The sequence below is a fragment of the Leiobunum rupestre genome, chromosome 1 (assembly GCF_980474605.1).
Source record: "Leiobunum rupestre chromosome 1, qqLeiRupe1.1.hap1, whole genome shotgun sequence".
Taxonomy (NCBI): domain Eukaryota; kingdom Metazoa; phylum Arthropoda; class Arachnida; order Opiliones; family Sclerosomatidae; genus Leiobunum; species Leiobunum rupestre.
Genome location: NC_143384.1, coordinates 19,251,341 through 19,264,777, shown reverse-complemented (window position 1 = coordinate 19,264,777; position 13,437 = coordinate 19,251,341). Strand labels below are relative to the sequence as shown.

Below are 13,437 nucleotides of genomic sequence, written 5' to 3'. Positions count from 1 at the left end.
AGTCTATATTATAAGGAGCGCTTGGTACGTTGGTCGTACGTCCCAGCTTTCAGGAATGTGTGCTTAGTCTGTCACGAAGCCAAAGGCGGGGCGGCGATGAAAAAGCGACCCGCGGTACAGAGGGAAACCGAGACTGCCTTTCGCTTCGTTACTGAGGTGGTTCGACTATCTATTTTCTCAAAATCTGTCGCCCCTGAGAGTTGGGCCGTGTTTGTCCCAACCCGCAATACACCCGAAATTATCTCTCTGTTTCCGCCGCGAATTTCGGAGGGGGGGGGGAAATCGTATTGGGTAGTTTCGGAAACAGGGAGGGGGGAGGGGTTTCGGTGTCGTTCCGATTTGAAAGTCCCGTGGATCACCGAGTTTTATATCGAATGCGTGAAACTCGTCTGCCCTTTCAAAAATATATCTCTACACTTTCCGAAAGTGGAAGTTTTGAAACCTTTCAAACTAAATGTAGCGCGATCTTTCCTCTCAAATTTAGTTGACAAGTATTAAAACCATTGCCTCTATTTTTTCCAAGCTCGAAGCCTATTTAGTACTCAAAAACTGATAATCACTTAAAATAGACGGTACTTTTCCAAATATTTTTAGAAAATTTCAAATTCAAATAAAACGAGTTTGCTTTGGTCAACTTAAACCTTCAAAGCATTATCAAAATAACTACAAAAAAAATTATTATTTCAAATACCGTACATAAAAATAACTTTACCTTTTAGTATTAATATTTTAAAAAAACCTTCAAAGCATTATTAAATTAAATAATAATTAATAATAATTAAATAATTTCAATTACCGTCTTTAATAATAATAATCAGCTAGGCTTATACCCAAGGCACCACCTTAGGCCCAAGTCATCGAGCGACTTTTATAAAACTAACCTAACCTTTTAGTATTAATATTTTAATTTGAACAATAGGCGCGCCATTGCGGTGATAATTATTCAAACAACCGTTTCAGAATTATTGAAACCAATTCCCAAGTTTCCCTTCGAGGAAGAAGCTGTCGAACTAGACTGCAGCTACCGCCAGGGAATCCTGCCGCCGAATATCAGTTGGTTCAAGGACAACGTGGCGCTGCATGCGTTCAACGTCGAAGTGTTGACGTTCGTCGCGTCCAAGGAGGCCGAAGGAGTGTACAAATGCCTCTCCACCGACGAAGAGGGAGAAATACGAAGAACGTTTGACGTGCGATTGTACGCGGGACCATCGGTTGCCGATTCCTCCAAATGGCAGTTCGTCATCATTTCATTCGTGGTCCTTATCTTGTTATCCGTCACCGTCGCTGTCATTTATTTCCGCCTAAAGAAGGTATTCACCTTTTTTATTCGCTTTGATTAACAGCTATAATTCTGTGGGGTGGCGGAGTGGTTAGCACTTTCGCCTCGCAGCAAGAGGAGCCGGGTTCGATCCCAGCTAGTGGCACTGGGTGAAAATCCGGAACCACTCCTTCTGCGTAGAGTTTGTAAGTTCTCCCCCCACTGGTTAAAGGGGTTTTCCACCGAGATCTTCGGTTTCCCCTTCCCATAAAAACTTGCTGAGGTTAACGGTAATAGTTAGTGTAGGGAGCTGTTGGCTCGCGTGGCATGAAGGGCTTGCCACCACCCTCCTACGTATTGTAACCCGGCCACCTGTTACTTGATCACGCACAAGCAACATTGCTTATGTGGCCGAAGGTGGTGCCTTGGGTATTAGCTCTATTTAAAAAAAAAATAATAATAATCAGCCTTTGCATATAAGTCATCTAGCGACTTATATTGTCTTTTAAACAGGTGGTGGAAAGCCTTTCGTGCCACGCGAGCCAACAGCTTCCTACACTCACTATTACCGTTAACCTCTACAAGTTTTTATGGAAAGTGGGAAACCGAAGAACTCGGGAAAACCCCTTTAACCAGTGGGGAGAGAACTTGCAAATTCAACGCGGAAGGAGTAGTTCCAATTTTTCACTCAGTGCCACAAGCGAAATCGAACCCGGCTACTCTTGCTGCGAAGCGAAAGCGCTAACCACTCCACCACCCCACTTAAAACAATGGAATATTTAAAAACAAATTATGATATCTAGCAATTGTAGTCGCAACTGAACAAAATACAATTATAAAGCAATTTTGACCCTATCGGATGCAATGGCGTACTTCATCGAAGTTTCCTTAAAATGAAATGTTTGCTATAAGCAGGTCGTCAAACACTTCATTTTGCCAAGTGAGCAAATTAATTGGAGAAAGCTTTCCCATCCCCGTACAAAGGGAAGCCTATAACTTTATTTATATAAATTATATTGTTTTGTTAAAGGGGGTAAGGAACGGTACTCTTTTCAGTGTCCAGTAAAGTACTTATTATATATTAAACTTATTATTTACCATGGTGAATATTAGTAGAAATTATGTTTAATTCAGAGAAAACGGCATGGTATTAGAAGATAAAACTTATTTTATACAAGACGTTTCGAGCCGAGGCTCTTCTTCAGTCGTTCGTTAGTTTTAATTTGATTTAAAATTTTACCACGCGCCATATTCAAGTTCTAATATCACGCGAGCAGAAGGTCAGCGTGTTAAAAAATAAACAAAAGTTTTACTGATTTTAACAATTTACGTGTGTAATAGAATCAATGTAACCGATAAATCCAAAGTATATCTAAGTCAGTGTGAATTATTAAAATATAAATATAAAATAAAATAAAATTTTAAATCACAATATTACCCCAATTAGTTACTTCTTGACATCCTTTATCTAAATTTAAATTACCTAGTTTACGAATATACAATCCTTCATAGAATTTTCTTTTGTACCAATTGGTTTCCCGTTTTAAAATTTTGTAATCATCCCATTTAATAGAGTGGTTTAACGTAGACCAAATATGTTTTGAAATTCCGTTATTCATATCGCCCTTAGCCACGCAGGATTTATGTTCACGTATCCTGTCTAAAATGGAACGTTTTGTTTCACCAATATACGTTTTTCCACATGAGCAAGGGATTTCATAAATAACGCCTCGAATGGCGGAATCTTCTATTTTAGGTTTTAAATGAGAAATTTGATTTTTTAGTATATTAGTGGTTTTTGATACTAAGTTTATTTTATAATTTTTCAAAATACGTTTAAGTTTCTCTGTGGTTTTAGGTATATAGGGTAAAACTAAAACCTCCTCTTTAGGTTTACTTTTCATATCAGAAGGCATGCTGATTAAGTTTCTGTCAAATATGGTTTCTATAAGTGTTTTTGGATAATCTGATTCAATTAACTGATTTTTAATTTTTAATTTATCCGCAATTGGGTTATCAGATATGGATTCAATATGGTGTTTTAAACCTTTTACGACTGATGTTTTTACATGGTTGGGGTGGTTTGAATTAAAGTTTAAAAAGGTTTTTGAATGAGTAGGCTTTTGGAATAATGAAAAGGTTAGTTTACCATTAACATTTTTAATAAATAGGTCTAAAAAAGGAATTTCGTGGTTAACTTCTAGTTCAAGAGTGAAGTGAATAGAGTTATGTAAATTATTTAAATCATTGTGAAAAGTCGTTAATGAATCCAAGTCTCCCTTCCATACAAAAAATATATCATCCATAAAACGAAGCCAGCAAGCCAAATGATTTTTGTCCATGTCCGACCCAAAAATGGTATCCTCTAGATTTTCCACGAAGAGATTTGCTATAACCGGTGATAATGGATTCCCCATTGCTAGGCCGTCTTTTTGTTTATAAATTTGGGAATTAAAGTCAAAATAAGTACTATTTAAACATAATTCCGAAAGCTTAAGAATTGTATTGATTTTAAGAGGAGATCTTTGTAATAAATTAGGGTCATTTCTCAATTTAGATTCCAATAATTTAAGGGCTTCATTTATAGGGATACTACCATACATATCGGTTATATCAAAACTCCCTAAGACGTCATTCTGGGATAAGACAGGGCAATGGGATTTTAGTTTTTTAATACAATCTTCAGAGTTTTTTAAACAAGAAATATTGTTTCCAATTAAAGGGGAAATTATATTACATAAAATTTTTCCCGTGTTGTACGTTGGGTTTCCATATGAAGCTACTATAGTTCGTAGTGGGTTATTCGGCTTATGAATTTTGGGTTTTCCATAAATATGAGGGGTCTGAACATTGTCATTATAGAATCTAAATCTCTCCTTTTCCGTAATTTCTTTTGATTTCACCGCTTGATTTATAATAATCCTAAGTTTCCTATCAATGTCCTGAGTACAGTCATTTTTTAGCTTTAAGTAATTGTTCTTATCTAAAGACTCAGCCATCTTGTGAACATAATCAAGTCTATCCATAACAACTACTTTTTTACCCTTATCCGCTTCTAAAACAATAATGTCCTTATTTTCTTTAAAGAATTTGAGAGCTGTTCTTTCAATTTTGTTTAGATTTGATGGAGTTAAGTTTTTCACTTGTTTCTCGTGTTTGAACGAATTTTTGATTAGACTCCTTATTTCCTGTTTATCTTGATCGGATTGTTTTGAAGTGCGTAAGAAATTTTCAGTTGTAGCATAGATATCATTGATATTGGGATTGGTTTGTGTTGGTTTGAAGTTAAGACCCTTTTCTAGTAGCGAAGTTTCGCCGGTTGTCAATTGTCGATTAGAAAGGTTGGTGATTATAGAAGGGTTAGATGGATGATCAATGTGATGTCTCGATTTCGGATTACTTGTAGCGTGTCTGAGGCACAGTTCGTTGAATTTTCGGATATGTTTAGATTTAGCTTCTTGGAACTCTTTAGAGTTAGAACGTGAGATAACGTCAACAACTCGGGAAAAATTTTATGTAATATAATTTCCCCTTTAATTGGAAACAATATTTCTTGTTTAAAAAACTCTGAAGATTGTATTAAAAAACTAAAATCCCATTGCCCTGTCTTATCCCAGAATGACGTCTTAGGGAGTTTTGATATAACCGATATGTATGGTAGTATCCCTATAAATGAAGCCCTTAAATTATTGGAATCTAAATTGAGAAATGACCCTAATTTATTACAAAGATCTCCTCTTAAAATCAATACAATTCTTAAGCTTTCGGAATTATGTTTAAATAGTACTTATTTTGACTTTAATTCCCAAATTTATAAACAAAAAGACGGCCTAGCAATGGGGAATCCATTATCACCGGTTATAGCAAATCTCTTCGTGGAAAATCTAGAGGATACCATTTTTGGGTCGGACATGGACAAAAATCATTTGGCTTGCTGGCTTCGTTTTATGGATGATATATTTTTTGTATGGAAGGGAGACTTGGATTCATTAACGACTTTTCACAATGATTTAAATAATTTACATAACTCTATTCACTTCACTCTTGAACTAGAAGTTAACCACGAAATTCCTTTTTTAGACCTATTTATTAAAAATGTTAATGGTAAACTAACCTTTTCATTATTCCAAAAGCCTACTCATTCAAAAACCTTTTTAAACTTTAATTCAAACCACCCCAACCATGTAAAAACATCAGTCGTAAAAGGTTTAAAACACCATATTGAATCCATATCTGATAACCCAATTGCGGATAAATTAAAAATTAAAAATCAGTTAATTGAATCAGATTATCCAAAAACACTTATAGAAACCATATTTGACAGAAACTTAATCAGCATGCCTTCTGATATGAAAAGTAAACCTAAAGAGGAGGTTTTAGTTTTACCCTATATACCTAAAACCACAGAGAAACTTAAACGTATTTTGAAAAATTATAAAATAAACTTAGTATCAAAAACCACTAATATACTAAAAAATCAAATTTCTCATTTAAAACCTAAAATAGAAGATTCCGCCATTCGAGGCGTTATTTATGAAATCCCTTGCTCATGTGGAAAAACGTATATTGGTGAAACAAAACGTTCCATTTTAGACAGGATACGTGAACATAAATCCTGCGTGGCTAAGGGCGATATGAATAACGGAATTTCAAAACATATTTGGTCTACGTTAAACCACTCTATTAAATGGGATGATTACAAAATTTTAAAACGGGAAACCAATTGGTACAAAAGAAAATTCTATGAAGGATTGTATATTCGTAAACTAGGTAATTTAAATTTAGATAAAGGATGTCAAGAAGTAACTAATTGGGGTAATATTGTGATTTAAAATTTTATTTTATTTTATATTTATATTTTAATAATTCACACTGACTTACATATACTTTGGATTTATCGGTTACATTGATTCTATTACACACGTAAATTGTTAAAATCAGTAAAACTTTTGTTTATTTTTTAACACGCTGACCTTCTGCTCGCGTGATATTAGAACTTGAATATGGCGCGTGGTAAAATTTTAAATCAAATTAAAACTAACGAACGACTGAAGAAGAGCCTCGGCTCGAAACGTCTTGTATAAAATAAGTTTTATCTTCTAATACCATGCCGTTTTCTCTGAATTAAACATAATTTCTACTAAAGTACTTATTGTTTTCATTAAATAGAGAAGAATGAACCAAAGACGGTCGGCAGACGCTCGGTACATTGGCAAACCTAACAAGCAATTTGAGCCAGATGTCGTGGGACCCCATCCGGACCTGCACTTCTACGACCAGAAGTGGGAATTCCCGAAGGACAGACTCGAATTGGGGGACATTTTGGGACAAGGAGCTTTCGGCAAAGTCGTCAAGGCCACAGCTCGGGGAATCACCAAAGAAGCGGTTTCAGTTGTTGCTGTTAAAACTCTGAAAGGTACCAGTCTGCTACTTTAATTTTTGCCCGTAAATATACATTTATATAAACCCTAGCTGGGGTGCCCGGTACTTCCCGGGGAAATATGCCTATTTGTATAACGAAGGAAAAAGCGCCAGTGACGAAACTCCGAATTGAAAAACTCGGCTTTTTGGCTAAGATCAAAGTGTAGTATTTTGGATATAGCGGATATACCTAATTATTTAATTTATTTAATTAATTGAATTTGTTTTGCCGACCTAACTGTCGATAACCACAGTCAGGGTACCATGAGATAGTATACCAAATGTGGTCGACCTAAGTTGAAAACTAAACATTCCTATAGCGGACAAACATATATACAAACACTCATCTTAATAAATTAGATGTCTGCTACCTGAGACTACTTTAGTGATCCGAATTTAACATTAATCCGTGGAACTCTATCAACCAATTAGAAGCTGGATTTATTGTTGTTTAAGCAGTGCCAACATGATCTAGAAAATGTCTGACGTTGCATTCCAGCAGGAGCAAATACTTTCTTCTGATTCCAACTCCAAATTAATTCGTTTATTGTCATAGATTAACAATTGGACAGACAATGTTCTTATTGTCTCGTTTACATATTCTGTTCCTTTTAACTTAAAAGTGTATGTTATTACCAAAAAATAAATTTGTTAATATTGCCAATTTCAAATAGACGTTTGTTTCATCGAAATACGAAGTTCGTATAAAGCTCGTTCAATGATTTCATTTACGCCAAGAAGTAAAAGTACGTCGTTCTGCCTCGACTCCAAAAGTTTCGTTTATTTGATTTCTCCGGAACCAAATTTTTATAGAATCATTATGCATTTAGAAAATGATATTTTTCAGAGTGCAATTTGGGGGGGGGGGGGGGTTCAAATACATACATTGTACCCCGCCATTCCGCCACTACTGTTCAAGACCACTTCAGCTTGCGCGGAAACTAAAAAAAACCTATTAATCTCACATCGTTTTCAAAGATGAGAGATCAGTAGTAGGTTACAACTACCCGTGCTGGTTTTTGTCACCTGTCCGGGCGTGTGGACGCTGGCGTAGGGCATTTTAATGAGACCATTGGTGTAGTAAGCCGCCATGATTGCGATTGGAGCACCGGTATATAAATTTCTGACTACACATACCCTTAACCTCCGACTTCGGTCAGGGGGACGGAAACTGGATTTTGTCTTAAGCTAAAGGTGGTGGTCCATGCACTGTCAACGCTCTGGCAGAATTTGTTTCCGGCTTCGTGGCTGCGGTTCTCCGTATGAGGCGATGTGGCTTTTGCTTCCTCGCCTTTTGGAATCTCACAGGTGCTCTGGTGCCAGCAGTGCGGGATGGACTGGGTCGCAATGTGCCCTTTGTCCACCTTTTGATGCCTTTACTTCCGCGGGTTGGCTATCGATCTCGGTGAGCTGGGTATCTTTTGATGGCGTTTCAGCATCCATCCTTATTCCCAACAGCTCCGCGCGAAGTGAGGATGGTTGTCAAAGGTGTGTCTGTCAGTGGTAAGTGGCGGTTTCGTCACCCGTTAGGGCTGTGGACGCTTGCGCGGGATATAAATGATGAGACCACTGGTGATTATAGAATTAATTGATATCCCAGTATAAAGGGGCTAAAATAAGGATTTTTTAGAACCGTCCAAATACAAATTGAACCCCTAAAACATAATTTCAATGAGCTATAAAAGCGCTGAATTCAGAATTTGTAGCAGACGAATATTTTAACAAAATTATGAGAGAAAAAAGGGCTAAAAATAAGTAACTTAGTTCAGCAAAATTGGCGGCGTTTGTCGATATGTTCCGGAAAGACCCGTCAAACGCGACATCTCTCATGAGATTATCGACTATTTTAAATGTATCATACTTTTTTGCGATACACTCACGATTAATAGCACTGCCCGAATCCAATTTTAAAACTGCCCAGAGCTGCCCACTCTTTTAGGCCATACCAGTATATAAATCTGACACTCACGCAGTATCTACCGGAACGTAAATTTGTATTGCATTTCGAAAACTAGAGTCAGAAACTGTATACACTGCCGATTTTATTAATAATGTTGACAAAATGTTTGATGCCGTTATTTTTTCAAAGTATGACGCGAAAAAGAACTTGGAAGACTCATGGCCAAAATTCAGCACACCAGAAGACTTTGGACGCATCAGTGGAACTGTTAAAATCCATAAAATATTGACTTTAAGAATATACCGTGTGGAGGGGTGGCTGCTTTTCATACCATCCACTAAAGATAGATGGCAGATCGGTTGTTTTTAAGTCCTTCCGCCAATACTATGGTACGACTGGGAGAAATCGACCATAATTTTTAGGTTCTGAGTTTCCAGTCTATGTAACCGATAGCTTTACATAGTCTTTGGATATGCTCTAAGTGATACCTTAAATTTCACTTTCGCTTCCGAAAATATTTTTATTAATATAATTATCTTGGTAGTTCATTTTGTGCCAGATAATATTTTAGACTTAACTCTAAGCTAATATTAATAATTTATTTAGAAATATATTGAAGAAACTGTTATATTTGACAATTTTAATTGTTTCAATTTTAGATTTCTCCAACCCTTTGCAACGATCAGCCTTGTTGGCCGAGCTGGAAATCCTGATCCATTTGGACAGGCACATCAACGTTGTCAACCTTCTCGGAGCTGTCACCAAGAACTTCTGGAACGGTGAGTCACACATCTAGTTCGGTAACCTGATAAGGGTGTGTGTGTGTGTTAGTCGAAATAATGAATTATAGCAAAAGTGACATAATTACCAAATGTGTGGAAGTTCCTTTACTTTCCAATGCTAAAGATTTACCGAATGCTGCTACGGAGAATTCGAGATAGACCACATAGAAGGCTAGGCTAGGATGGACAATCCAAAATAGTAATGAACCTGCCAGCCTCCCACAGTGCTTCCTTAGTTCTCGAAGCAGTCACCAGGCGACACTGTTTTTACTTTTGCACTTCATTCCCACCCCAATGAATACCCTCACTCCTTCCCTTACCACTTTTACTTCGCGTGTATCATTCATTTCAAAAACGATTACATTGACACACATTTGATAATTATGTCACGTTGGACGATAGCCGTGTGTGAAGTGTGTAATTTTTACATGTTTATATATTTATCCGCTTCAAATAACCCGATGTAATGGCGCCATCTAGGGTTAAAAAGAATACTGAACGGATCAGGACACAGGACAAAGTCAGCGAAGCCACATTGTTCACCCCAGTTTTAAAATTAAATGTTGGTTGTCAATAACTTAAACCTAAGACCATTTACACTTAGACTACAATGCCAACGTTATAACTCCGATTTCAGAGTGTCCGCTACAATACAACATCAAGTGGAGAAAATCCGCGAAAGTAATCCACAAACATGCAGCAACCCCCTTTTTTGATCCCCCTTCTAATAATAATCAGCTAGGCTAATACCCAAGGCACCACCTTAGGCCTAAGTCATCAAGCGACTTTTGAAGCCTTTAAATCAGGTGGCCGGGTTACAATGCGTAGGAGGGTGGTGGCAACTGGCAATCCCCTGCATGCCACGCGAGCCAACAGCTCCCTTCTTTAGGAGGCGAATGGTTCGCGCTCTCTTCCGCTGTTTTTCTCGGACTCGGGGCTCCTCTTCATTTCTAGTGGGTGGACGAGTATCTAACACCATGATAAAAATAATTAGAAACATTTTCCTTAAAAAATTAGAAAATTCATAATTAAACATAGCTTCAACAAGTTCCCAAAACGTTTTAGGTGGAATTTCAATAAACTTTGCCATGTGGTTTCCACTTAAGCCTGGACGCCGTAAATAACGGGCGAAAATTGGTCACGACTCGCGGGGCATGGACTAATTAACAACAGGGACGGCCCAGATCTATAACATTTCCCTATAAAGACCCCAAATAAAAGTGTTAACGCGTTCAGCAGCGTTGCCAGGCAAATATTTTTTATCCTGGTGATTCAAACGTCATAAACAGGAAACAGATTTTTAACGGTTTTAGCGGTTGTGATTTGAATTTTCAAACGTCTCTCATAACCATCGATGTTATCACGTTAAATAACTATAATTTTATAGTTATTATTTTAGTATAATTGGTATAGTTAAATGATACGTTTGCCACCTCCGATTCTAAGATAGATTCGAAATTCATCATAAGAAAAGGTAAACAACTATTAAGCCTTGGTACAATCATTTATATTTATGAATAATATTATATTATGATAATAATAATTACCGTAACAAATTTGGGAATTGCTTCCAGACGGTAAGCAGAATATTTTACTGTATGTACGATCGGAAAAGCTCGACATTCTAAATTTTGACGACGATTAATTTAAAAGACTAATATATTAGCAGCACCGCATGGTAATGTCGTGGTTCAACTTTTAAATTCCCAGCATTCCAAGGAAGCTTCTTTCCCTATTTTCTCCCCCCCCCCCCGCTTATTTGGAATCACCAGCCTATACAAGTATTTCCTGTTATGCCCGCGAATACCGCTAGAGTGCGTCGTTGCTTGTTCTTTTTACTTTTTTCCCGGGCCGGACCGTCCCTGTTGATAATTAGTCCATGCGCGGGGCGACCGAGTAAAATGTCGGGAGAGGAGGGCGAACAGCGTTGCCAGATAGCCAAAATCAAATTATAGGTCCAAGGACTAAAAATTATAGGACACATTGTATTTGGCGGTAATTTCAATTTTGCATCGGATATACCACTTCAATGTTTGATAAAATTTCACTTTCAAATAAACCCATTGACGTATGGTACATGTAAAAAAAACCTTTTAAATAAAAACAAATAAAATATTAAAAATATTAAAAACACATTTATTCATCGCATTTGTCGGCTGCGACCCGAGAAATTCTTCGACGGTTAACGCTTACAGTAAGGGATTTTCAGATTATAGGATTTATAGGTCATCAATATCGAAAAATCGGAAAAAACGTCCTATAAAGTACACTGTTAAAATTGAAGGACACGGAAAATTTTTAAGGCAAAATTATATATTTTTCCTATAATTATAGGACGTCTGGCAACGCTGAGCGCGAAGTGAACGCGTTTTTTTACATCCCGAATTCCCTTGTGAACGAGAGTTGCCTCTAAATAACGATGGTGGCGTTGGGGTAGCGGCGACACTAGCCTAACAACAACGCTTACCTTGATTGCAGTCCAAGTGTAAATGGTCTTAGCTTAAACCGAGTAGTTATTAACTCCACACACACAAACTCTACAGAGCGATGCGAAACAGAAACCTGAACAGAAGAGCGGGCACCGTGACTAAAATAGGCAACTTTAAAACCAATTTCCGCGAAAAGGTCCCAGCACGTGCTCAAAAAGCGGACGAAGCCAAGAGCGCGTCTTAAGCGTAATGTCGTAGCCGGAAGTCCTTCAAAAATGTACGGTCGATCTAAGTATGCAACGTGCAGTCCAAAGTCGGCCAACCGTCCAATTGGTATTCCCTCGAAGGGGTGAAAGAAATCAAGTAGAACTAATAAAGAATGTCTTTAAAGCAAGAACCCTTAAAATCGTGTCAATATCCTCTCAGAATCTGAATCGCTAAACCTCTGATATTTCTAAACTAATTCATTTGATAAAAGTACCGCCAATTTCAAGAACTAGTTCAGTAAGTCGGTACCTCATGATGAGCATTGTTTATTACATTTTAATCGTAAATTTTATTGTGAAGGGTTTAAAAGCACTGTCATTTTGAATGCTCGTTGTAAAATGCAGCCTGACGAGAACGATGACGTCAATTGCTCTTAATGCCGGTTCAAAAACCGTCCAGAAAAAGAAATCCTTTTGACTTATGTAAAAATGGAAAATGATTCTTAATTTTAAATATAATTCAATACATTTTAAGGATAATGCTGCTAATATATTTCAGCTGGGCCAGAGTATTTACTTAATTTAGAAAACTGTCCAATCTTATTTACGAGGGGTAACATTGGCTCCCAACGTATTGTCATGAGAAAAAAGATTAAAAAGTATTACTATTGAAGCAAACAATACGTAATTTTTGTATTAAAGAAACGCAAAACACAAAACCTTATTTGAAGTATACGAATCGGAGTTTGTAAATGAAATTATGTCGTTTGATTTGAAAGGAGAGCTGATGTTGGTTGTGGAATACTGTCCGTTTGGAAATCTTCGAGATTTCTTGTTCAAATACCGGAAGTGTTTCGACACTAAAGTTGATCGAGAAATCGAGGACATCCGTTTGAAGAGCAATGATGATATGAAGATCGATGCGTCGATTGAAGACGAGGAATCGATTCGAAGCGCGGAAAACGACCATATCGAGCGGACGATTAAAGCTCAGGACCTGTGGTCTTATTCCTTCCAAGTAGCCAGAGGAATGACGCATTTGTCGTCGCAAAAGGTTCGGACATTTTGCTTTTCATTGACACAATTTTACAGCATTCTCTTTAGACCCAAATTCTGTGTTTATTCGTTATGCTTAACATTAAACGTAGGAGCCTGTATAGTTACCAAACAGTTGACAATGCCCAGTTGCTTACGAAAAGCGTTAGGAAATAGCCTATCCGGTTATTCTATCTTCATTTCGTAACCTCGCTGAAATAGATATCTTCACACGGGTTTCCAGGGGTACTATATTCAACTATTATTTCTACAAATTGAACGCGTATCTTTAACTATTATTTCTACAAATTGAACGCGTATCTTCAACTATTATTTCTACAAATTGAACGTGTATCTTCAACTATTATTTCTACAAATTGAACGTGTATCTTCAACTATTATTTCT

The 13,437-nt window shown here is 37.1% G+C and overlaps 1 protein-coding gene across 1 annotated transcript in view; it reads left to right on the top strand.

The window, feature by feature from the left end:
• The window catches only part of LOC149961260 (uncharacterized), a 46,889-nt gene that overhangs the window by 27,569 nt on the left and 5,883 nt on the right, over positions 1 to 13,437 (top strand). The window contains exons 9-12 of the mRNA XM_090159879.1: positions 961 to 1,310; positions 6,428 to 6,674; positions 9,239 to 9,358; positions 12,776 to 13,050. Coding sequence (XP_090016005.1) covers positions 961 to 1,310; positions 6,428 to 6,674; positions 9,239 to 9,358; positions 12,776 to 13,050 — 992 coding nt within the window. The remainder of the gene's footprint in view (positions 1 to 960; positions 1,311 to 6,427; positions 6,675 to 9,238; positions 9,359 to 12,775; positions 13,051 to 13,437) is intronic.